This window comes from Neovison vison, chromosome 2 (assembly GCF_020171115.1).
Source record: "Neovison vison isolate M4711 chromosome 2, ASM_NN_V1, whole genome shotgun sequence".
NCBI lineage: Eukaryota > Metazoa > Chordata > Mammalia > Carnivora > Mustelidae > Neogale > Neogale vison.
In genome coordinates this window covers 18187420-18212444 of record NC_058092.1, presented here as the reverse complement: position 1 = coordinate 18212444, position 25025 = coordinate 18187420, and the positions used below count along the sequence as shown (strand labels likewise).

The window sequence follows — 25025 nt, the reverse complement described above, 5'->3', positions numbered from 1 at the left end:
AAAAAATCATAAGGAAGTCACACCGAAGATCCTGAAGCCTTTCATTGTGGCACGCAGGTTAGATGCACTTATCCACCACACACCACCTTAGTTCACTTACGGCAACAACTTCATTTAAGTGTTACCTCCTTACAAATCATTCTAAAAACCCACCCGTAAAAAAAAAAGGACACCTGTATGTCCTTTATGTCCATATCCATCAGGTAAAAACCATCCCACTGAGTCTTAAAAAGTGTAGACGTTTCTTGTGGTTTCAACTGCCAAAAATTATCATCACATTAACTGCCCATGTGTCACCCTCCTCGGCTTAGATTCATGATGTCAGATTTCCTTTTCACCATTTTTTTTTTTTAAATCAGAGGCAGAGAGCGCACCAGCAGGGGTAGCAGCAGGCAGAGGGAGAAGCAGGCTTCCCGCTGAGCAAGCAGCCCAGTGTGGGACCCCATCCCAGGACATTAATTAGGACTATGATCTGAGCTGAAGGCAGCTGCTTAACTGGCTGAGCCACCTGGGGGCTCCTACACTTAATTTCTATCTTATGTTGCTGTTTTAGCTTCTACAAACCAACCCCAAGTTTCCTCAAGTCACTTCGCTCTGCTAAATCTTGAGGGCAAAAATGACTTGCTTATCATTAAACACACACAACCTAAGAGGGAGGTCACTCCGGTCATTAGCCTTCCTTCCTTCCTTCCTTCCCTCACTTCCTGGAATGCGCCAGGCTCCTTCCGCCTCTCAGGCTGTAAACAGATACTGCTCTACTCGAAGTGCCTGGTTAACTTTGCCCTATCATGTATGCTCCAAATGTACCATACACTCTCCCTTCATAGCACTTGTCACATACGTTATTAAAATAAAGATGGTAGAGTAATTTCACCACCTTTTATTTCCCTTGTCCAACCCTCACTGTGCCAAAAAAGTGCCATGGGGATAAAAACACAGGCTTAACCATAAGGTTTAAAAAAAAAAAAAAAGGTGGGTTCCTGCAGTATTGAGACGGTTGAGTAAAGTGAGTGGCCAACGTTTTTAAATTTAGAAATTTATTCTGTTTAATCCACAAGCTTTATATAGCTTTAGTTTAAAAAAAAAAAAACAAAAAACAACAAAAAACCAAAAACAAAAAATAAAACAAAAACAGTGAAAACAAGACACTATTTCAAAGTCTGGGCCCTTCCAGCCTTCCAAATACGAGAGCTCTGAAAGTTGTATATACCAATTGGAAGAACAAGACAAAATTATGAATGGAGCCATGACATTTCATAAAACAAACTTTTATATAACTGAAGGATCCTTCCTGGGACTAGTTAATTGCCTTTACAAAAAAAAAAAAAAAAAAAAAAAAACCACAACAGAATAGAATGAAATTCCAGTGTTCCAAATCAACTTGTTACACATCAATATAAACCCACAGTGTCCTGGCAAACAACATGCTTTCATTTTCTGTCTCATCCTAGAGTTCAAATCCTGATTCCTTTCAGCAGAGACTCCACAGGCAACAGGAAAGATTGTGGCATTAAAATATTCATTTATACTTTTGTGGTAGTTCAACAGTGGTCTTATTTCTGGGCAAGCTTGCAAACCATACAAGGTTGGAAGCATCATAACTTAAATGGGTGCTAAGACTCAAATGAGAAAAAAATAAAGAAAAAAATGAAAAGAAAGGAAAACCTCTGGGAATAGCCAAGGCCTTTAAAAAGAAACCATAAGAATGCCAACAATATTGAAACCCCCTTTTTTAAAAAGGGGATTTTTTTTTTGGCTTAAAATATTTCACTATAAATGAATTTATGTCAGCTGTCAATGAAAGAATGTCACTAATACACTGTGGACACCTTTTGCAATGTAAATCCATGCCCTTTTTTTTTTTTACATGGTGAACTTCAACCTAGCAATTATTACAACAAATGTTATAGTCTAAAGCTCAAACACATTTTAGCAATTTTGAAATTGAATTGCGTACAAACCAAATAAAATGTACATCGTGACACATATTCCCGCCTAAGACTGTGGGGACACTTGAGCCTTCCGCATCGATCTCAGCGCCTTTTCACGCAGGTGCTTTTCTAAGTCGTCGAGGTTGTCTTCAGGCTCGCTTTCGGTCTCCTAAAACCAGAGGGGTCACACTTGTGAGTCCCGAGACACTGGCAAAGAGGTGTAGGTTGCAGGGCAGGACCACATCATGACAGTGGCTGCATAACTCTATGAATACACTAAAACCCCCTCAATCACATACTTTCTTTCAAATTTAAGTAATCTCTGCACCCAATGTGGGACTCGAACTCACAACCCTGAGATCAAGAGCTGTGTGCTCTACCGAGCCAGCCAGGCACCCCTGAATCACATTACTTTCAATAGGTGAATGGCACGTTAATTGTATCCCAAACAAATTATTTTTAAAAAGCTACATTAAGCTTTTGGCAGCCATTAGTATTCTTCTCCTTAGTCTTGGCAAATTCCCGTTCTTGGCAGATCATCAAGAATGACAATAGATCAGCAGAGAGCTAACTAACAACCGAGCAGCCATTATTGTAAAAAAAATCTTTAGCTCCTCCTCAACATCAAAGGACTTAGTGAACTGTAAGAAGTACAAGGCACACATACCTTCTTAGGCTCGGGCTCTGCCTCCGGTTCCTCCTGTGCTGATGTGGTCGTGGGGGCAGTGGGGGCCGCAGGGGTGACAGCTGCTGCTGCTGCTGCTGCAGCTGCCGCCACGGCCTTTTCCTTCTTGTGTTTTTTGTGTTTCTTGTGCTTCTTATCCTTTTTGTGTTTCTTGTCCTTCTTTTTCTTCTTCTTCTTCCCACCTCCTTCTGGGTCTGAGTTCTAGAAATCCAGAAAAATCGCAATAAAACTAATCAGATTAAAATACTGTACAACTACACGTTTTATTTCCTCAAGAAATAACTAAATGGACAAATTTCAGGATTTCCCTAAGGCTTCAGGGGGAGAAAAGGCCCAAAGGCAATCTCTGCCAAGAACGCACGCTGAGGTGAAAACCACACTTCAAGCAAAGATGCTCTTCACAGATCTGAAATGAGAATGGACCTTGAAGGAATGGATTCTTTACGATTTTCCCCAACTAAGTGCACATGAAGACACATTTCCCAACCACAAGCTGCCAGTCAAGTGGCCAGGATCCGGAGCCACCTCCGAACGTAAGGAAAACAGCACGTGCAAAACCAAGAAAAGTCAGAGGTGAATTCTGGCTCCTGAACCCATTTCACCATGTGAACCCAGACAAGACTTCTTCTGAGTCCCTTCTGTAAACCTAAATAAAATGGGTACAGCAATCTCCGATAAAGTTGTGGTGAGAATTAAATGGGTCTATCTGTAAACCGCCCACAATACTAGGGTAACGCGATGCAGGCTTTCAGTAAGTACAGCTATTATTCTCAACACATGCCCATGCGAATGCCCCATCTCCAGCCACTATAGGACTTCTTCTATCTTCTAGCTCTAGAATGGAGTCTGCTCCTTAATGTATACAGCTGACCCTTGAACAACATAGGGCTTAGAGGCACGAACTCCCCATGCAGTTGAAAATCTGCATAGAACTTCTGACTCTCCCCAAAATTAACTACTAACAGCCTATGTAGACCAGAAGCCTTATGGGTAACATAAATAGTCAAAGAACACAGATACTGGATGTTACACATATTCCTACAATAAGGCGAGCTAAAAAAAAGAAAATGTCACTAAGTATAAGGAGGAGAAAACACATTTACAGTGCTGTGCGGTATTCCCCAAAAAACCTCCACATCTACATGGCCCTGCTCCAGGCTGTTCAAGGTCCCCACTGTTCATAGCAAAACTATGCAAAAGGCAAGTTCTGTGACAAGTGAATCCCATCAGTAATCCTCAAATTTCACATTTCTAAGCAGTCACTTAAAATTCCTCCATCTTTTTGCTCTGTTTGTAAAATAATTCAGGCAAACCTACTGATGAGATGGACCTCTAACAACTAACTTTATAAAATCAACTTGTTCAAGATCAGATTAATGACTCAAAGAGGGGAAAATGCAGTTTAAACTCGAATACTTTTAAAATCCCAATGACATTCAAACTTACAAAGTTAAAAAAAAAAACAAGGGTTATTCTTACTTATGCAGCTTGCCAGAGATAAGACTACACAGGACAATACCAAGCTTTCCACTTCAGCTAGTATTTCAGATTGCAAGGTTCATTTACCACAAAAATAATGTATTTCTGCTTTGGGGGGAAAAAGGGAACTATACATAAAGAAAAATTAAGATTATTCATCCTTTCCTCTTCTAACATACAACCACTGTTAACATGTGGTGCCTGCTTCGTTGTGTTTTCCTTTATAAAAATGGAATTGTACTAATACACAATTTAATTTTGAAAGTTTTATTTTAAGATATTAAAGAATCCCCAAATGTGTCAAACACTATAGCAAACGACAGAAAATACTAAGCTATTTTTCCCCCTGATAAAAAAAATCACGAGTTAACTTTTTCTTTTCTGTTATTCCAGATTTTCTATATAGGCCAATTTTAACCACCACGATTACAGAATTTCACAGTATTAGACATAATGTCAATTGGCGGGTGGCTAGGATATGAAGGTGGTGCAACCACCACCCCCTTAATTTCATGCTTCACTGAAGGCCAACTGAACTACAGAAAATGCTGCTGCTCTGAGCCACAAAAAAGCAAAAAGGTTGTCTTTGCTTCCAAGTGACCACATAAAATTATAAAGTGTGTCCAAAACAGGGCAAACACCTACCCTTGCTGGAGATGGGCTTGGTGTTGGGCTTTTAGCCTTTTTGACCGGTACCGCTGGTGACCAGTTGGTTGAGGGGGACTGGGACTGGACAGGAGACTGAGGTGCTGGGGGCTTTTTAGCTGCTGGCTCAGGAGATCCTGAGACAGATCGGGAGGACGAGACCCTCCTTACAGACTGAGGGCTTGGTGAGGCAGCCCTAGAAACAGAAGGGAAGAACAAAACATTTAGTATCTAAGAGCAAAGGTCTTTCCTAAGAGAAAATAACCAACCACCATTATAATAACAGGTCACCTTAAATATTTTACCACTTAATTGATGCTACAAACACACACACATCAAATTTGTATCAACCAAATCTGGAGAAGTTTAAGCTCCATAATCCTCTATTCATTCTGTTAATGCTTCTTCCTATATGAAATTAGTAATGCCAGTTCCTTGTACTTGACGGTTTTTATCCGTCTTCCACAGACATGCAAGAAATGCTCTATGCATTACTTCAGAGTTCAATTTTGGAAGCACATCCCCCAATAAACTTGATACCCCTAAGAATCAGGTATAAAGTCTTATGGCATTTAGTCTGTGTCGCAAGGAACTATTCTGAAAACAGAAAATGGATCTGTGAATAGTACCTTTACACTGCCTTAAAAGCCTGTATTCCCAGCTTATTCTTTTCTGTAACTTCTCAGTCTAAGGGGGAAAATAGCTTCCCAACATAAAGAGCTATGCAAGTTAGTGTTCCTAGCCAAGAAAGCATAAAATATTTTTACTTTTTTGTCTTTTTGGGTTCCGGAGTCCTGGAGACTCTCCTAATGGGCCTAGTACTTGGAGAAGGGGACTGCCTTCTTTGGGGTGATGACGACGCTCCTCTTCGAACAGGTGGAGGGCTTGAGGAAGTTTGAGGAGCTCGAGGCCGTGGTGAGGGCGAATGCCTTTTGTTTGGTTGTGGTGACCGGGGCTCACGCGCAGACCGGCTCGGGGAAGACCCTTTCCTATGCTTTGATGATAATGAAGGCGAACGTCTCTTGGTGACTGGGGAGCTTCTTTGTTTGGGAGGTGGAGAATGGGAGACCCGACGCTTTGGTGGTGGAGATGGTGATGCCCTTCGTTTAGGAGGGGGAGGGGGAGAAGCTGTTCTTCTCTTTGGAGGCGGGGAAGGAGAATATCTCCTCTGTATTGGAGGAGAGTATCTTCTTGGAGAAGGTGAGCGCCGGCGGGGTGGTGGAGAAGGAGTCCTAGGAAACAGACACCATTAAGCTGAAAGGTCCAAAGAGTAAGTAACAGACTACACAGAAAATGGCCAGATGTTAAGGCAAAACTGTAGTTAGGCACCAGGTAAAGACAGTACATTTTTAACTGGAAATGCTTTGCCATTATCCTCATTTAAGAAAAAGAAATCACTTCGTGGATTTATTTATCCTAGATGACTAGAAAACAGGACATTCTACTTAATGGAGAAAATCTGAAGTTTCCAGAATGAATTCAAGTTTGTCAAGTCATTGGACATAATCTATATGGAGCCAATTTAATGGGGTATTTTTTTGAGAAGAGAAACCTGCATAAACACCCCTCATTATGTAAGAGCTAGGTACCCACAATAGCAGGATTCTACTATGGGCAACTTAGGAAGTCTGTGCTTTAAGAGCTCTCCTGGGGGCACCTGTGTGGCTCAGTCAGTTAAGCATTCCGCCTCTGCTTCAAGTCATGATCTCAGGGTCCTGGGATCATGCCCCATGTGGTGCTCCTTGCTCAGTGGGGAGTCTGCTTCTTGCCCCCACCCCACCCCCACTCATGCTTGCTCTCTCAAATAAATAAAATCTTTAAAAAAAAAAAGCTCTCCTACGTGGTGCTCTCTTGAGCTGACATTTGGACTTGGGAAGAGTTCACTTGCACATGTTTTAAAAGATACCTCTACACCCACCCCACCCTCCCAAGGAGACTTGGGTTCTATGTCTCAAAGAAACCACTTTTCAGTGGAAGTCTACCTACTAGGTAGAAAGCATCCCTGTGGAAGTCCAACCTGGCCTTCCGCTTAATGCTTAAGTCCCATATAATCTTAACGTGCCTCTTAGAAATTCCACCCAAATATGACATTCCATTTCAACTGTCTTATTTGCTTCTGAAATGTTCAGACCTTAAGCTCAGAATGTTTTCTTGCATAGGGTCAGCTTTACAATAAGCTTTGGACACATGGCAGTGTGCACCTCCATTTCCTCACCTGAAAAATGGGAATACCACCTACTGAGCAAGATCATCTCAAGCACTAGATTAAGTACACAAAACACCTATAGCACTTTACTCTGCATATACAGGCACTCAATACTGCTCCGTTCTGTATTTGAGCAATGTCCTTACAAACCTTTTCCCTTACCTTTTATTTTAAAATCACTTTTGATTTATAGTAGAGCTACAAAAATAGATTTGCCACTTAACAGCTTCAAGAGCCGTAACAAAAATGATCAAAACTATGAAATTAGCCATAGCACTTAGTATTAACTAAATACAATCCTGGTTTCCCACTGTCTCTTTTTTGTTCAGGTTCCAAAAATGAGAATTCTACATCATAATTATCACGTGTCCTTAGTTCCTGCCAATGTGTGACTATTCCTTTGTCTTTCATGATTGCTACTTTTTAATTAAATCTATCTATCTATCTATCTGACTTATTTCACAGAGGGGCGCCTGGGTGGCTCAGTGGGTTAAGCCTCTGCCTTCAGCTCAGGTCATGATCTCAGGGTCCTAGGATTGAGCCCGGCATCGGGCTCTCTGCTCAGCAGGGAGCCTGCTTCCCCCCTCTCTCTCTGCCTGCTGCTCTGCCTGCTTGTGATCTCTCTCCGTCAAATAAATGAATAAAAAAACTTAAAAAAAAAAAAAAAAGGTTTATTTCAGAGAGAAACGGTGCATAAACACAGTCAGGAGGACGGCAGAGGGAGAAGCAGACCAGGAGCCCAATGTGGGGCTCAATCCCAGGAGCATGGAATCATGACCTGAGATGAAGACAGATTCCCAACTGACTGAGCCCCCACCTGGGCTGCCATGTTTAAAAAGTACTCATTAGTTACCTTGTAGAATAACTGTCAATTTAGGTTTGTCTGGTATTTCCTAATAAATCAGACTGAGATTCTGTATGACTGATATGGATACCAAAAAAGGTATTCGGGAATTATATAATGCCAGTATGTACCACTGCCTGTTAACCAATTCCCTAGTTAAGGATCTGCTGGCATTCGCCACTGTAAAGTTAGTTATTTTTCCCTTTATGATCACTAAACAGAGTGACTTTCCCTTTTAATTTACATCCTTGCTGACATGTGATTCACATACCATAAATTTTAAAAGGTACATTTCAATGGTTTTAGGTATATTTAGCTGTAACCATTATAATACCCCCACTCCCAGACACCACAGATCTACTTTTATCTCTATAGATCTGGGTGTTTTGGACTTTTCATATTAACAGAATCACATAATATGTGATGTTCCGTAAATGGCTGAGCAATGCCGTGCTGGTAATATATTTTGATATAAAGAAAGTTGCTTCAATTAGCTCCAACTAACATATCTAATAAAATACCTTCGTCGTGGTGGCGGCGTGGGAGACCTGCGCCTACGAGGAGGAGGGGCAGGAGAAGGAGAACGTCGCCTTCTGGCGGGTGGTGGGGAGGGACTCCTCCTCCGTCTACCACTAAATCACCAAAAGGAAAAGGAAAAAAAAAAAAAAAATTACAGGTGATTTGGAGTTCTCATTAGCATGATGATTAAGTGATCCAGATGACACAGTTTCCACCTTCATTAACCCAAAGTGCAACCAACTACTCTACTTCTCAGTGCGATGTTTTTCAAGACACCTGGTCAAGACCATCAGTCAAGACTCTGGCTAAGAACCAGCATTTTAGAGAATCTGAGCATTTTAACTTGTGGGAACGGTAAATTTTGTTTTCTAAAATGTTTGTTTCAGTATATAAATATGTAGAGTCTAGGTCATGATACAGAAATTCCCAACATGACACAGGGCAAAAAAAGTTTGAAAACACTGCCCTGTGACATTGTTTTTTAATTGGAATGCACATCACAATTACCTAGGAAGCTTATGTGAGTTTGTCCACCAGGTCCAGATGATGATCTAGCTGATGTATGCTGAAAAGGCTCTCCAGGTGATTTTGATTCCTTATTAGGAACAACTGTTTTAAAACCCAGAAAAACTTCCATGTTCCAATTCAGAAATGTAAAATTTTAATAGTCACCAGTGGCTTAAGGCCCCAAATCTGGGTGTCACTCTTCCAAGTTCTCAATTCTTAAAAATGTATTTCCACTATTCAAAAGTTGCTTACTACTAACTACAAACACTATCCCAAAAACAAAGGATTAGAAGTTGAGCACTAAAGCTTTTACTGGAAACAATATGGTAGAAACACAGATAATTATATAAAACCCTAATTCTAAGCTTTGTTACACACTTAACCAACACAAATAAACACATGAAAAATCCAACTGTATCAACTGGATTAACTCACAGCAGTCTCCCAAGACATATATTAAAATACACACCCAGCCAGTCTGCCACATTTTGGCTAAATTCGCAAATACAAAATAATCACATACTATATAGTTTTTAATTTCTTGACCAGCTTGATTGAGGCTTCCTATGAACCTGGAAGTATTTTCTCAAGTTTACTAGTCTTGATTCCCTCTTGAAAACTAAGGAGAGCTGTTACTAACAGAACAAATTCTGAAATTCATTATTAAATTTAATAATTACTTTATTTTCATTACTTTTCAATTCCAATTTGCTTACGCCTTGTGAAGACTAAGACTTCACTTGGAACAGATTTAAAAATAAACTATAAGAGGCAATCTATGAAGACAGATAAGCTTTGGACGAAGTGTAGACAGAATTACTAACTATAAGAAAATACAGTAAAGGAGAAGCCATTTTACTAGCAGGGTTAATCTGAGAATTATAGGACCCAGAAAGACCGGATAACCACAGTATTGATTCAAGATTTTAAATAGGAAAAGACATTTGCGTTCTGATTTAAGAAGAAAGTTTATACGTGCAAACTAAGATGATGAAGTGATACAATGCAGAACTCCCCATGTTATCAGTAAATACAATCATGTTAAGAGGCTATTACTGTGGATTAGTGGCTTCTTTTTATTTTTTTTTAAATATTTTATTTATTTATTTGATAGAGAGAGATCACAAGTAGACAGAGAGGCAGGCAGAGAGAGAGAGAGAGAGAGAGAGAGAGAGAGAGAGAGAGATGGAAGCAGGCTCCCTGCTGAGCAGAGAGCCCGATGCGGGACTCGATCCCAGGACCCTGAGATCATGACCTGAGCCGAAGGCAGCGGCTTAACTCACTGAGCCACCCAGGCGCCCCAGTGGCTTCTTTTTAAAAGCATTCTCCCAATTTCAGTTTATAAAATCTCATCAGAAATTTCCACTACAGGGTGCCTGGGTGGCTCAGTGGGTTGAGCCGCTGCCTTCGGCTCAGGTCATGATCTCAGGGTCCTGGGATCGAGTCCCACATCGGGCTCTCTGCTCAGCAGGGGGCCTGCTTCCCTTCCTCTCTATCTGCCTGCCTCTCTGCCTACCTGTGATCTCTGTCTGTCAAATAAATAAATAAAATCTTTAAAAAAAAAAAAAAGAAATTTCCACTACAAACACTGGACTCAGACTGGTACCTGTTGTATGACAGACTAATAACCTGAGGTATTTATTTTGTGCCTCATCTTCACTGGTAACAAGGGAAGGCTGAGAATAGCCAGAAGGTCCCTTCTAGTGATGACCTTCAATGTCCTGTTTCTATGTGAGAAAATACCAAAAAGATTATGCAACCCATAACCAGACTTGCAGTAACTTAAGGAACTGCTAGAAAAAATCTAATAATTACTTAAAATGGGAGTCTTGACACCACATGGCTCCATGATCTAAAAAGCTACAGAATTTCTACCTAAGCTGAGAAGGTACACATTTCAAGGGTTAAACAACAACAACAACAACAAAAACCCAATTTCTTTCAGATCAATCTACTTCAATTTTTCCGTATGTGCTTTAAGAAAAAAAAAAAAAAGGTGACATAAAGCCCAGGTTCAACGTATTTCTAAGTTTGTTCACTGTATTATTCAAAATGTTGAATGCTTAATGTTTTTCATCTGCTTATCTGCTTCATGTTTCTATTACTCTGAAACATGCCAAGCTAAAGCTTTCAACTGTATAGAAAGCGTTCAGTAGTGAAGTTCCCTCTCAAATTTTGTGAGAGCCAGTTTCAGTACGCATCAGTATGTGACCCAGCCCTCGAATACGGAGAAAAGCAAGTTCTATCAGAAGGAGCCAGCTTAAAAAAAAAAAAAAAGAAGGAGCCAGCTTGCTGCAGCAACCTCTGAACCACCACTTCACTAGCCCTGCTGGGAATGAAGACAAGAGGCTGCAGATGTGACAACTACCTTTTTAATTTTTTGAGATAACTTCCCTTTTTGATCAATAAACCCTTTTATCCTTTAAGTTGAGAAGTGTTCGATACCCAAAGACAAAGGTTTCAAAGTTTGTTCAAAGTTTAAAGTTTATATATGAAGTAATCCAAACCAGGCTGTTATGTCCCCATTTAAAAACACAATAAATACTGAAGCACAGTTCCAAATAATTCTTTCTCCATCAAATCCTAGACACCTGACAGCAATTTCTAACATCAATAAAACTAGAGGCCTTTTTATTTAAAGAATATGAACACCCTACAGCAGGGTAGTGAACATCAGTATTGATTTCAGTGTTCATAAATCACTTTCCAATGAAAAGGTAGTTTCATAAGGGGAGATTACGGGAGGAGGAAGGAATCTTACCACTAACCTGATTTTGTAAAACAACTTTTTAGCTGCTGTACCAGCAATTTTACAGAAGTCAGGGATAATTATATTGGAAACAGAATCCCTTGGAATCTAAGTTTACTTTTTAAAGGTTTTTATTTTTTATTGTCAAATACTCCACAAAACAAATACACAATTTTGCTCCATCACAATGCTGACTAGTCCAAAGAATCTTTTCAAGAGAACTCTTATTAGTGAGACGACCAACACAGCTTCAAAAAGTGAGCTATAAAGAGGACAATGTGATAGCTTCAAGAAAGATACTCAGATAGTTAGCTGCCAAGACCCCCCAAAAGCAGAAGACTAATGAAGACAGTATAATGGCATAATGTCAACAACACAGGTCTAAGATCAGACTTTGTTACTTTATACCCTAAGAAACTCATTTCACTACTTCTGAGCCTGTTTTCTCACTTATGAGATAGGCCTGAATTTGAGATTTCTACTTATGATTAAGCTCTCAAGTGTTACAGTTTTACAGTCACAGACAACACCTTAATCAAAAGGTTCAATGAAGATATGCAACCTACCTTCCTACTGTAGAGAACAATGAACAGGGCCAGAGACTCATGTTCATCTTTAATCTTTTTAAAGTCTTTACCAAGTTTTTCTTGCTTTTCTGAACGCCACCACAAAGGCCCTCCCCACTAAGTCTAAGGAGTTATTATGATCCTATCTCTTAGAAAATATCCAGGTACTATAACTACAAAAATCTAAGTTCAAATGGTATTGTAAAATGAACACCGTGTACAAGTGCTATCGTTAATTTGAAGTGCAAAGAAATAAAATCAATTAAAACAACTGGGGAACTTCTTCACAGCCATCCCCACTGTATACATAGAGATGCAAACAGGTTACCTAAATAGCAAATCATGTCACTAAACTTGGCCTCATGTACAAAGTAGTGGCTAACCAACCTTTTAGTCACTGGCGATTGCCATCGCTTTCCCATTTGCATCCTGAGAGCAGTGGAGAAAAACAAAGGTCAAGAAATTCCATTCACCAAATTATTTACTTCAATGGAGTTAAGCATCACTAATTGCGACGTATTTTTTTTTTAAATGTTCAAAGATGGTTCACAAGTTAATGCTATGGTTTCACTTATCTAGTCATGCAGACACAGGACATGGTGGTACAAAACTTACCAAGATCTCACTAATAGTGATAACCACCAAATAAAGCAAAGAAAATGTCCCCAAGCCCCCCAAATCTGGCCATCTCCTTCTATGAGTCCTTGAAATGAAGGAATTAACAATTTTTTAAAATAAGCCTGTAGCCCATCCCTTAAGTTAGAGAAGTTTCATCACAACCACAGACCACCAGTGAAGACTACTGAAAGAAAAGACATTACCGAGGGGAAGTCTCCTTCTGGCGCTTTCGAGGTGATGGAGAGGCACTCCGGGAAGGGGAATGTCTCCGCCGCCTGCCTACCTCACCATTCTTCACATGGGACCTCTTGGGTCGCTCATCTTCTGAGGAAGAAGAGGAGCCAGAATCTATAATTATACAATAAACAAAAATTACATTATATCTGTGCTTTAAAGCGTGTGCCCACATTTTCTGACTCTAAGCAGATGGGAGTGTCCAAATTACCAAGTAAAGCTCGCTTATGCAAGCCATCAGTTCTGAAAAAAGTTATCATCGATATACGGTCAATGACTTAAAAGCCAAACATTTATATAATTAAGTTATATAAATCATTCCTAAGGCACACTCCAATAGGATACAAGTGTCCCTGAAGACGCTAGTGATTTTCTGGGGTGCCTGAGTGGCTTAGTGGGTTAAGCCTCTGCTTTTGGCTTAGGTCATGATCCCAGGGTCCTGGGATTGAGCCCCACATTGGGCTCTCTGCTCACCAGGGAGCCTGCTTCCCCCTCTCTCTGCCTGCCTCTATTTCTATTTGTGATCTCTGTCAAATAAATAAATAAAATCTTAAAGAAAAAAAAAAAAAAGATCTAGTGATTTTCTAAAAAACTAAGCTCAAAAAATACCTCAAGCAAGTATTTGATGCTTGTTACTCAAAGCACTTTCAAAACTACTGAAAGTTCCACTAGAATCTGAATACTTCTCACATCCCTAGCATTTACCACATACAAAAAAAAGTGACAAGCCTTTCCTACAGGCCTGGTAGGAAATGCAAAATGAAAAACTTCGACTGCTTGCACCTGGTCTCCTTAACTTAAAATAATAACTGTTTCCAAATACCAAAACTTAAATTTAAAACGAAGTCCCAGGGCACCTGTGTGTCTTAGTTGGTTAAGCATCCAACTCCTGACTTCCGCTCAGGCCATTATCTCAGGGTGTTGAGATCCAGCCCTGTGTTTAGCTCTGCACTGGGACAAGATTCTCTCTCTCTATCCCCTCCGCCATGCTTTCTCTCTCTCTCCACCTCTCTCTTTAAAAAAAAAAAAAAAAAAAAAAAAAGGAGGAAATAAAGTCCCAAGTACCAAAACTATCCAAGACCTATATGCATTTTTAAACCCATGATTAACTTCATGTTTAAAGAGCTTTTAATGGACCTGATTTTGCTGTGGGGTGCTTTGGTCTCTATATTGCAAATGGAAAGCAAAGGCAGCACACCTAGCCTTGGTCACAAATACCCAAAGCTAGTAATATTATTATTAACTAAAAAATAAATACTGTTTAGTATTTTACAGATATAAAGTACAGGAAACCTAGAAACAACCTAATGTCCAAGTAGGTGACTGGCTCAATAAATTACAGTATATTAATTATTACAATAAAAAGTTTTAGCTATTAAAAAAAATTAGATGATCTGGGGCACCTGAGTGCTTCAGTGGGCTGAAGTCTCTGCCTTTGGCTAGGGTCATGATCCCAGGACCCTGGGATCGAGCCCTGCATCCAGCTCTCTGCTTGATGGGGAGCCTGCTCCATACCCCCTCCTACCCACCCCCTCCAACTTGTGATGTCTGTCAAATAAAAAAATAAAATCTTAAAAAAACAAAAAAAACCAGATCTAAGAACAGGGTAAAATATCTAGATATAGAAAGTTAAAAAGGGAGGCAACAAAGTCTGAGCTTATACAGGTTTTTTGGGGTTTGTTTTTTCTTTCCCTTTTAAACAATAGATTATACGTGGCACAGAAAAATTCTGAAGAAAAGCTTTCAGGAGTAAGACTAGGGAATGATAAAAGAATATACTTTTCCAAATTTCATACCCCTGTACATTTACTATTGTACTGTAAAGATCTACTGTTTACAACAATTTAAAAGAAAATTAAGTTTTAAGAAAGAACTTAAAACCAAAAACCAAAATACTTCCTCCCCTTGAAAAGATTTCTATATAGACACATATTTCTCCCAAGTGTGCTCACTACAAGGATGAAGATTTGTATCTGGAGTATTTTTCATGAGGATATACAGATAGAAAACAGCTGAATCCATATCCGTACCAGATGAAGACTGCTGGTTCTGTCGTCTGTATTGACGTCTCTGCTGCACAGAATCTGCCGCAGCCATTTTGCCACCTTTATCTTCTTCTGAAAGATGGATGCATTTAGAAAGTGTTTCTTTAGTTACGCATACAGAAAATGTAACATACTTGAATTGGAAAATGGTCTCTTACACCTCTATCTCATTGGGTCAAGCAATACAACTGTATAGATAATTTTTTTTTCTTACAAAAAACCTTTAGAATGCCAATTTAAACGCTGATTTTAGACTATGTTCACCAAATGTAATCAAAATTTATTTACTATAGGTCAAGCTAAGCTCTATGGACTTTAATATATTTCAGATAATCATCATAAACCTAAAGGATGGTACTGTTACCTGCATTTCAGATGAAAGAAGTGAGGGTCAGATAAATTAAGTAACTAAACAAAAAGCAGTTAATCACTAAAGGTGGGTATTCAAACCAGGCTGGTCTCACTTTAAAGCCGTGGCTATTAACCACTAAGTCATATCCTTCTGACTTTCACCAGGGGGGATGAAGCAATGTGCAAAGAACCTAATTAAGTTTAATAAAAAAAACCACGAAAACTTACCCGATTCAGATAACTCTACTTTTCTAGGCTTAGGTGCTGGTGAAGGGGACTCTCTTTTCTCAGTACCTTTATGTTTTGTCACTAAAAATAAGAAAAAAAAAAAAAAAAAAACCACACATTTTCATACATAGGAAAGCAGAACAAAACAACAAACAAAACCACACAAGACCATGTCTTAATGGTACAACAGGTGTGACTATGCTTATAAGTTAAATGTTTGGCGAAAGCCTTGAAAAGTCCTATAATGACTTTTTAGTCATACAGATAATTTCTCCCAAGAGAAACCAGTTAAGAGAAACTGGGAGTTGCTATTTCGTAGCAGCAGCTCTGTGTAGAAGACATGGGTAACATTCGACTCAGTAAACCTCTAGGTGCTACCCCACAATGTAAAAACCACTCAACTACAGAGGCCTCAACAGCACAGAGCTTCCAAGCATGCAACCATACCTGGGTTCAGAAAAGTTGTAAAACTGATAAATGGTTAAGAAATAGATCTGATGAAATCTTCAGAAAAAGAGATTTGTTCTGGAGAAGAGGAATGAGTTAGCCACCAAGATACTAAAGAATCTTTCTGTACCAATACAATCTTCATCATAACATGAGAGATTTAAACTACCCACAAAAAAGTAATCCCTCACAGCAGGAAAAATAATTAAACACTAAGGCTGGATTTTTTCAAGGCTTAAAAAAGCAGGGGAAGGCAGGGGTAGCAGCTCAGAAATACATCGAAGGTAGTAGCAGAGCTGTGAGCACCTTATGAATTACCCAGCTTCTCTTTTCCAAATTACATGGAAAAATTAAGACAACTGTCTTTTGTATGCTTGCTGTATTAGCAAGCAGCACTAAGCATTGTTGATAGTATTACCCCCCATTTTAAAGGAGGAGAAATCTGAGGCTTAAAAAGTAACTTCAGGGCTCAGTGGGTTAAAGCCTCAGCCTTCAGCTCAGGTCATAATCCCGGGGTCCTGGGATTGAGCCCCACTTTCCCTGTATCCTTGGTCTTTCTGCTCAGCTGGAGCCTGCTCCCCCACCCCCGCAACTGCCTCTCTGCCTACTTGTGATCTCTGTCAAATAAATAAATAAAATCTTAAAAAAAAAAAAAAAAGTAACTTCAACTAAAATCAAATAGATAATTAAAGTGAACTAGGATCTGAACCCAAGACTATTTCTAGAGCACAGGCTTTAATTTCCATCAATTAACCAGCTCTATTTATAATATCTATCTACTGCTTCAACTCAAATCAAAGTATATACAGATATAACCATTGATCTTACCATACAATTAACTTGAAACATCATCTAAGACCATGCTGCTAAGAACTAAATTTGAAGCCAATATGATCCCAAGGATCCTTATTTATCTGCTTTGTCTGATTAAAGCAAATACCACGGAATGTTGACCCAGAGTATAGATACATTTCTTTTAACACACTCTTGTACTCAGAATTCTGTAAAGGCTTATTCTAAGGGACAGTAACTTTAGAGAGCTAGTGATCTAAAACAGAAATCTCATCTTTGCTAAAGTAGTCAAAATGAAGAATTTACAATACTTTTCTTTCTTTCTTTTTTTTTGGAGATTTGAGAGAGTGCCTGAGAACAAGCAAGGAGGGGTGGGGCAGAGGGAGAGAATCACAAGTAGACTCCCTGCTGAGCACAGAGACCAAGGAACAGCTTGATCTCACAACCCTGAGGATCAGGATCTGAGCCCAATCAAGAGTATGATGCTTAACTAAGCCACCCAGGCACCTTTTTAAATGAACTGCATTTTATTAATGTTTCTACCCGATAACCATTTTTGACTTAGCACTGGATTTGGTAAAAAACGGTTAAATCCTAATTAGTTACCATGAAATATGGCAGCAAAACTGCATTTAAAACTTGTATTTTGGGACGCCTGGGTGGCGCAGTTGGTTGGACGACTGCCTTCAGCTCAGGGCGTGATCCTGGAGTCCCGGGATCGAGTCCCACGTCAGGTTCCCAGCCCCATGGGGAGTCTGCTTTGCTCTCTGACCTTCTCCTCGCTCGTGCTCTCTCTCACTGTCTCTCTCTCAAATAAATAAAATAAAATCTTTAAAAAAAAAAACTTGTATTTTAGGGGCGCCTGGGTGGCTCAGTGGGTTAAAGCCTCTGCCTTCAGCTCAGGTCCTGATCTCAGGGTCCTGGGATCGAGCCCCGCATCGGGCTCTCTGCTTGGCAGGGAGCCTGCTTCCTCCTCTCTCTCTCTCTGCCTGCCTCTCTGCCTACCTGTGATCTATCTGTCAAATAAATAAATAAAATCTTTAAAAAAAACCCAACCCTTGTATTTTAACAAATTCAAAAGAAATAAAATACAAATGCTTTTAAACTATAAAGGAGTTGAGGCTATTTTTCTGGTAAGTACTCTGCACTTTAAAGTAATAGTTAATCTTCAATTCTTGAAAAGTTATCAGAGGCATCCAGTTATCTATACACCCCACATGCCCAAGTTACCACATAAAAGAACTGGGTTCCAAAATGTGTTTGGAAGCCGCCTCAATGTCAGAATGCATTTACCTCTAAGAGACATTAAAAATGCGGCTATGTTTACAAGAGAGTTGACAAATGCCAACTGAATAAACACGACTGAACTAGAACAAACATGTTTTTCCTTACAGAAATATGCATTTGCAACTTTATCTTGATCCAATCTCTCATGAATGGTTTAGCTATAGTCTACTGTCAGAACATTCATACTCTTAGAACAAGTATATAATATATACCCCTACGCTGGTTTAATATGATTGAATTGTAGTATTAACAGAGTTAATATTTCATCCGAATGTGTTTATCTAGATTAGAGTTTAGTTTATTATGTTAATGTTTTATTTTTAGCATTCAAAGGGCAAAATCATTCTAGCATAAAGTCAGAATCTTCTAAATAAAAAAACAGAATTTTAAATTTACTTCAGTATTCCTATTAATTATTAATCTCCCAGACTTGTCAAAATGATCACTTATAAAGATAAATCACTGTTACCAGAATTGGTGAAATCATCATCTACAGAATGCAATTTATAGGATGAAACTGATCTATCCTAAAACTTTAATAGGCATAGATCCTCTGTAAACATACTTCATTAAATATCCTACTGATTTCAAAGCACTACTTTGTGTACTAAGATAATGCCAATTTAACTAACATGCCACTGATTATAAGATGCTTCCTGAAGATCCTTTCAGATGAGAATGTACAGTATGCTCCAAATTATTTACCTCTAAATTCCCCCAAACACTTTCCCTGTATCCTTCCTACTCCATTTGCCCAATATTAAAAGTCCTGACTGAGGGGCGCCTGGGTGGCTCAGTAGGTTGGACGACTGCCTTCGGCTCAGGTCATGATCCTGGAGTCCCGGGATGGAGTCCCACATCGGGCTCCCAGCTCCATGGGGAGTCTGCTTCTCTCTCTGACCTTCTCCTCGCTCATGCTCTCTCTCACTGTCTCTCTCTCAAATAAATAAATAAAATCCTTAAAAAAAAAAAAAAGTCCTGATAACTACTACATGAAATATACAAGTAAAAGCTATTATACTTCAATGGCGTCACTGATCTTATTAGTCATGGAGTATCGTAAAAAGGAATTTCTGAAATCACATCACGGTACAGAAACTAAAGAACTTCACCCTGCCCTCCATCTCCCACCTCTAGCCATCACAACAACATTCTGGGGTAGGAAAGTTGGGCAAGGTCTGCATACACTTTTCTACTGGAAAATGAGAACCCAAATTTTAGTCTTGGCTGGTTGACCTTGACCAAATCACTTAACCTGAGAACCGGTTTCTTGATGACAGTCTCTAAAGTCTGTTCTACTTCTGAAATTTCATCACACAGGACTGGGATCATTTTACTATAAAATGTTATTTCCAAGTAGTTAAAGCCAAATTCAGCTTCAGCAGACACAAGGCAGTCTCTGTATATTGCCCACAGTGCACCTCTTTGGCTGTGTTTTGTTTGGACCTGGAAGACCTGTCCCAGAATCCATAGGTATATAACTAGGTCTTTGTCTTCTACCATGACTTATTTCTCTCCTAAGCGCATATCCACTGTGACTTTTATTTTTTGAAAGCAGTGGCCCACTCCCCTTGACAATATATCAGAATCCAAGAGGTTGGTGCCTGGGTACACTCTGAAAAAACTTAATTCTTAGCAATCTATTTTAACAAAGATTCAGTCCTCCTGTTCAGATAATTTTATTTACTCTTTGGCTATAATGCAAATAGAAAAATCCTAACGATGTGTTTTTGTAAAATAAAAGGTCGGAACTTCTGTAGTATTTTTTTACTAGCTTTCTGGCTCCAGATAAGGGGGGGGGGATCAGAAATGCAAACTACCTCATAGAAATAGAAAACAATGGTTAGGAAGTGGGCATCAGATTTGGACATGGTGGCTGGAAACTACTGAAGTTGTCCTAATTTTGAACAGAAGGACAGGAGGTTATGAAAGTAAGCGACCGTAAGGCCCCCTCCCATACTTAAAGTCTGAACCTGGAAGACCCAAACGTCATCCAGCTATATTTAATGATACAGTCACTACATTAAATTGTTAAAGTTCAGAAAATAATCTACATATTACTCTTTACAAATTAGCCTTATCTGCCAGTATCCCAACACTCTGATGGCTTCTCTATACCTCAATAAACAGTCAAAACTGTGCCCATCCCCATTTTCTTTTTCTAACCTAAAAATTTAGATGTGATCAGAACAAGCCCGGTACAGCTCAACCTACAGACTGCTTCTCAAAAACCAATTTCTACAGCAGCTTTCAGGATTTCCTCTCCCCCACTACTCACCCTTTAGGCTATCATCTCAGCCCATACACCAGAGGCCCAATGCAAACAGATCCTACTGCTTTTCTCATTGTGTATTTATGCTAAAGGAATAGCTCCCAATATGCCACAACCCTCACTCAGACCAGTACACATTCTACTTGCCTGGCAGGATCACAGATCATAAATTCCTCAGAAATCCATCTGCAGAATAAACCAAGGACAACACTCAGAAGAACCCTGCCTAGAGCCTAAACTAAAAAACAAATCAGCTTTTAAGAGGACACCTTGTTCTTCCCTATGTGGCCAAGAAAGAATTAAAACAGAATATGAAGTTCTCAAGTAAGATATCAAACAAAAAAATCTTCAGGGAAAAAAAAGCTAACTAGTCTCATAGTAATAAAATGATCCCTTAACATGACAACACAAACTTTGATAAGTCACCCCAACTCAGCCCACGGGCAGGTCATGTATTTCTCCACCTACTTGCTGCCAGAGGGCAACTGCTAAAAACGAAACACATTTACACGTAAGCTATTTCAACAAACCCCAAGAACTTAAAGCATACACGTAAGCTATTTCAACAAACCCCAAGAACTTAAAGCAGGAAAGAAAAGGTGATAAGCAAATTTACAAAGAGTATCACATACACAAATATTACCCAGCTACTTCACACTCTGAAGGGAGAAGGGGCAGCAACAACTGACTGGGCACTTTGTAGCCAAATGAAGAACAAATGAACATACTATTTTTATGCTTCTGATTTTTACCTTTACCTGAAGTTCTCCCTGGAGAGACAGAAACACGACTTTTTCTTGTACGGTTTGACTGCTGGGGTGTTGGGGAATGACGAGTTTTTGGCGGTGGAGTTGCTGGAGGTGATGGCCTATGCCTTCGCCTGGGAGGACTCGCTGAAGGAGATAACCTACGAGTTTTTCGAGGGGGGCTGGATGTCCTCTTAGGAGGCTTCTTTGGCGGTGACCGGGAACGAGACGAAGAGGATGATGAGCTACTTCCAGACAAGGATGCTGATGAACGCCTTCTTCTGTGGAATAAAGTATTCACATTCATTAACTGCATATTTGTCAAAAATGACCTTATAGGTTGTGTACAGTTTACACAAAAATACAGCTATTTTTATCCAACTTTTGAGTTTATGTAGCTAAGCATATAAGTAAGTTTAAAAAAAAAATGGGAAATAAAACCACAACCTAGGACAGGAAACAGCTAGTTCTGAGACTAAATGTGGGTAACTTATTCTGGTAAGCGCTTCCATCTGAGTTGTCTTTCCAGTTATAAAATGTCACGCTGAGTGCTAGTCTCTTCCTTCCTTAGGAAAATCACCACTGTTTGGAGTTTGCATTCAAAATTTGGGTGGCAAAGTATTTTCCATTTAATAGCACAATGTCAAACAACCTTTAGGTTGCATTTTTTAAAAAAAACATGTGCAGCAGGGTTAGGAATTCATTTAGCTACATAAACTTAGAAGCAGGGGCCTCTCGAATTCTGCGGCAAATTTGTGGTAAGTTCTGTTGCAATTATGTGTACCTGCAGAATTCACCTTTGGCGGAAGAATTCCTGAGAACCTGAAAAAAAGGAAACCCTACCTTAAGTGTGAGATAAAAACTGGCTGAAAGGGAATCTTACACAATCTGCAAAATATTTTGACTGCTAAATGGCTCAATAAGCACAATTAAAACACGCTGTTTGCAAAACTCCAATAAAAGAAATAGCTGTTTCCACTAATCTTGTATTAGAAAGCACCAGCATTACTTTTCTCCTAAAAAATAACCAATTTTAGAAAAGCGTGATGGCTAAATCAACTGACCATTTACGCCGTTAGTCCGTCAATAGTTAAAAACCAAGTCTATCATTTTTAGCAGTAGTCATAAAAATGTTTCACTGTATCATAACAACGCCCTCCCCAAATGTTATCTTTTAAAAAAATACGGGACTCTGAAAAACCTGATTGCAGAAACAAAAAATCATGGAGCTCATTATTTCTCCTCTGTTATTTCCAAGAGATTCATACCCCTGTAAAAATCTCAAAGACTCAAATACAAAAACTTCCATGCTAAGTATAGTCTGAAGCACAATCATCACAGCTCCTTCCAAGGAGGTAAAGAAGGCTCAAAACTCTGCTACCAGTGCACCAGGCCTCCACTTTGGGCAGAATTGCTAAAAGGGACAGATACAAACATTTTTCCTCATGCCAATTTTAAAATGATCTTTAAACACAGAACATTCGTACTGTCAGGGTTACTTCTATGTCTAATCTCTTCAATAATACCTAGACCTCAAACTGCTAAAAATTGGCTATATCCACGAGATGGTAACGTTCCCTTTGTTATTTGTTTGAAATTTTGTAAACACTCGTTTTTATGAGAAAGAAGACATTTAAAGCAAAAACATAATTGCAAAAGGGTTATTTTAATATTGGCTAAAAGTAGCTTAATGACTCTGTGGTCATCTGCTTTTCAAAAGCCAGTGATAACGAAAAACCAAAGGAAGAGGGAGGGTGGCAAATTCCCTCATCCCTAGGAGATCTTGGAGTCTAAAAGGTAAGTTAACACAAAGTATCAGTAAAATGGTCATTTGTTTTCCCCCAACACTGCATTATTTTTTTGTGGCAATTAAACCTCAAAGGAGAGGCTCTTTCGAAGGCATCACCTAGTATCACTCACGAGCTTTTTATTCCATAGGGACATTAATTCAAACACTACTAGCCTAAAGCAAATGCGGTGCACTTTCATTTACTGACACTTCCAAATTTAAAAAGAAAAAAAGAAAAGGAAAGAAAGGGAAAAGAACAAGAAAAAAGAAAGCCCTCACCGTCTCACTGGAGATCTACTCCTTCTATGCCTGGGTGGAGGTGGCATTCGTCTTGGTGGGGTTCTTCTTCGAGGAGATGGCCGCCTTCTCGGACTTGGCCTCCTTCTAGGTGAGTATGACCTGCCATAACAAACAGAATTAGAGCCTGAATAAACGAGAACAAGGGAAGAATTCCTTGACAGCTTTCTCAACAGCTGTATTTTTAAAATGGACTTCAAGGCATACAGTTTTCCATTTATGTAGAGATTTTTATGGTGCACAGAAAATGTCCTCAAATTCTCTCTGTAGGTCCAAAGAATAACATTTGTACTAAATGCTCTCTCTTGCTCTGAAATTACTTATCTAATTCTACCCAGAAAGTAGCATGTAAAACCCAAGATCTGTATCAATCCTGAAGCTCACCTTGATCGGGATCTATGACGTCGTCTAGGTCGAGTATGAGAAGGAGAGCGAGACCGTGTCCGGGATCTTGATTTGGAACGTGACCGAGATCTGGGTCGGGTCTTCTCCTTCTCCTTTTCTTTTTTGGAATTTTTCTCTGGAGAAGGTTCTTTAGGCTCTGGTACAGGTTCAGGTTTGGGAACTTTCAGGATGTCACTGTAGAAAAAAAAAAGCTGATTGTTTTCCCTTCTGCAGTTCAGACTCCCAAGTCGTAATACAATGATGTAGTAAGTTATTTTTCTCTTTAAAATGTTTTCAAAATCCATGAAGACTTCTCCTTAGCTCCAAAAAGATATATACACATCAGTGAAAGTTAAAGAGCAACCAACAATTCTAACCACATACATTTTTAAGAGTATACAGTTGTCCACAGTATTGGGGAAAAAAAGCAACTCACAATATATAAAATCTCAAGAAACAATACAACCAGCCAATAGCACTGGTCATCTTTAGGGTCCTTTACTAAACTTTCCTGTACAGCTAGAATCTTTTCAAAAAGCTGATTTTGATTTAAAAAATATAAAAAGGAAATAATCAAGTGATTCTGTATTTGTAACTCAGAGCTATTCTATTGGCAGTCAGTGAGCAATAGCCTAAAACTGTGATACTTATAAATGAATTTTTATGTACTTGCCTAGTAGAAGTGGCCTCTTGTACTGAAGGTTCTTTTACTTTCACTGATGGTTCTGGGAGCTCTGGAGTTTTTTCCTTCTTTTCTGGAGCAGGGGAAGGACTCCGGCTCTTGGTTCTGTGACGGGGAGATCGAGAATGACTGCGCTTTCTCTCTCTCCTGACAGGGGAAGATCGTCTTCTAGGGGAAGGAGATCTGGATTTGCGTCTAGGATGAAAGTAATGTTTTTAAGGTTTTTGTATCATGTGGATTGGGAGAGGGTCAAAGGGGAAAATGAGAATTAATCTTTTTAAATACAACACTGCTCTTTATACCTGAGAAATTCTTTATAAAAATAAGGTATCCTGTCATCTCTACTTAACAGGGGAAGGGCCAAAAGAAAACCAGAAAGGCAAACAAACAAAGGGTAACAACATTTTCTGGTATTCCAGTTTTAAGAGGAAAGCATTGACCTAGGACTCTAGATTTAGATTCTTAATCATTCCCAGATATGAGGAGACCAAAGACCTACTTTTCAGAGGAAGAGGATGCTTGAAAGTAAAGAGATATTCCATGATAACAACGCAAACCCAAACAGCTTAGATGCAGACAGCTCCCACCACAGAGTCTGTCAGGTAGTCTAGGAATTCCAGAAAAATGAATAGTACAATTAAAGTAATGGGCTCTTTGGAAGAGAAGAGAAATACATCAAACCTATGGAGCCTTTTTGAAAAAGGAGAAGTCCCCTTTCCTTT

General features: G+C 39.3%; 1 protein-coding gene across 14 annotated transcripts in view; it reads right to left on the bottom strand.

Annotated features, from left to right (window-relative positions):
* Positions 1-1020: 1020 nt before the first annotated feature.
* SRRM1 (serine and arginine repetitive matrix 1) overlaps positions 1021-25025 on the bottom strand; it is a 31462-nt gene continuing 7457 nt past the window's right edge. For 2 of the 14 annotated variants that reach the window (XM_044237445.1, XM_044237457.1), the window contains exons 6-18: positions 24295-24498; positions 23622-23816; positions 23220-23339; positions 21158-21432; positions 15608-15688; positions 15014-15100; positions 12953-13097; positions 12519-12560; positions 8312-8422; positions 5508-5972; positions 4741-4936; positions 2599-2817; positions 1021-2100 (exon numbers count right to left, since the gene is read on the bottom strand). In XM_044237445.1, the coding sequence (XP_044093380.1) occupies positions 1996-2100; positions 2599-2817; positions 4741-4936; positions 5508-5972; positions 8312-8422; positions 12519-12560; positions 12953-13097; positions 15014-15100; positions 15608-15688; positions 21158-21432; positions 23220-23339; positions 23622-23816; positions 24295-24498 (2245 nt within the window). In that variant the 3' untranslated portion in view covers positions 1021-1995. The remainder of the gene's footprint in view (positions 2101-2598; positions 2818-4740; positions 4937-5507; positions 5973-8311; positions 8423-12518; positions 12561-12952; positions 13098-15013; positions 15101-15607; positions 15689-21157; positions 21433-23219; positions 23340-23621; positions 23817-24294; positions 24499-25025) is intronic. The other 12 variants (XM_044237446.1, XM_044237447.1, XM_044237448.1 and 9 more) reach the window with 12 other exon arrangements.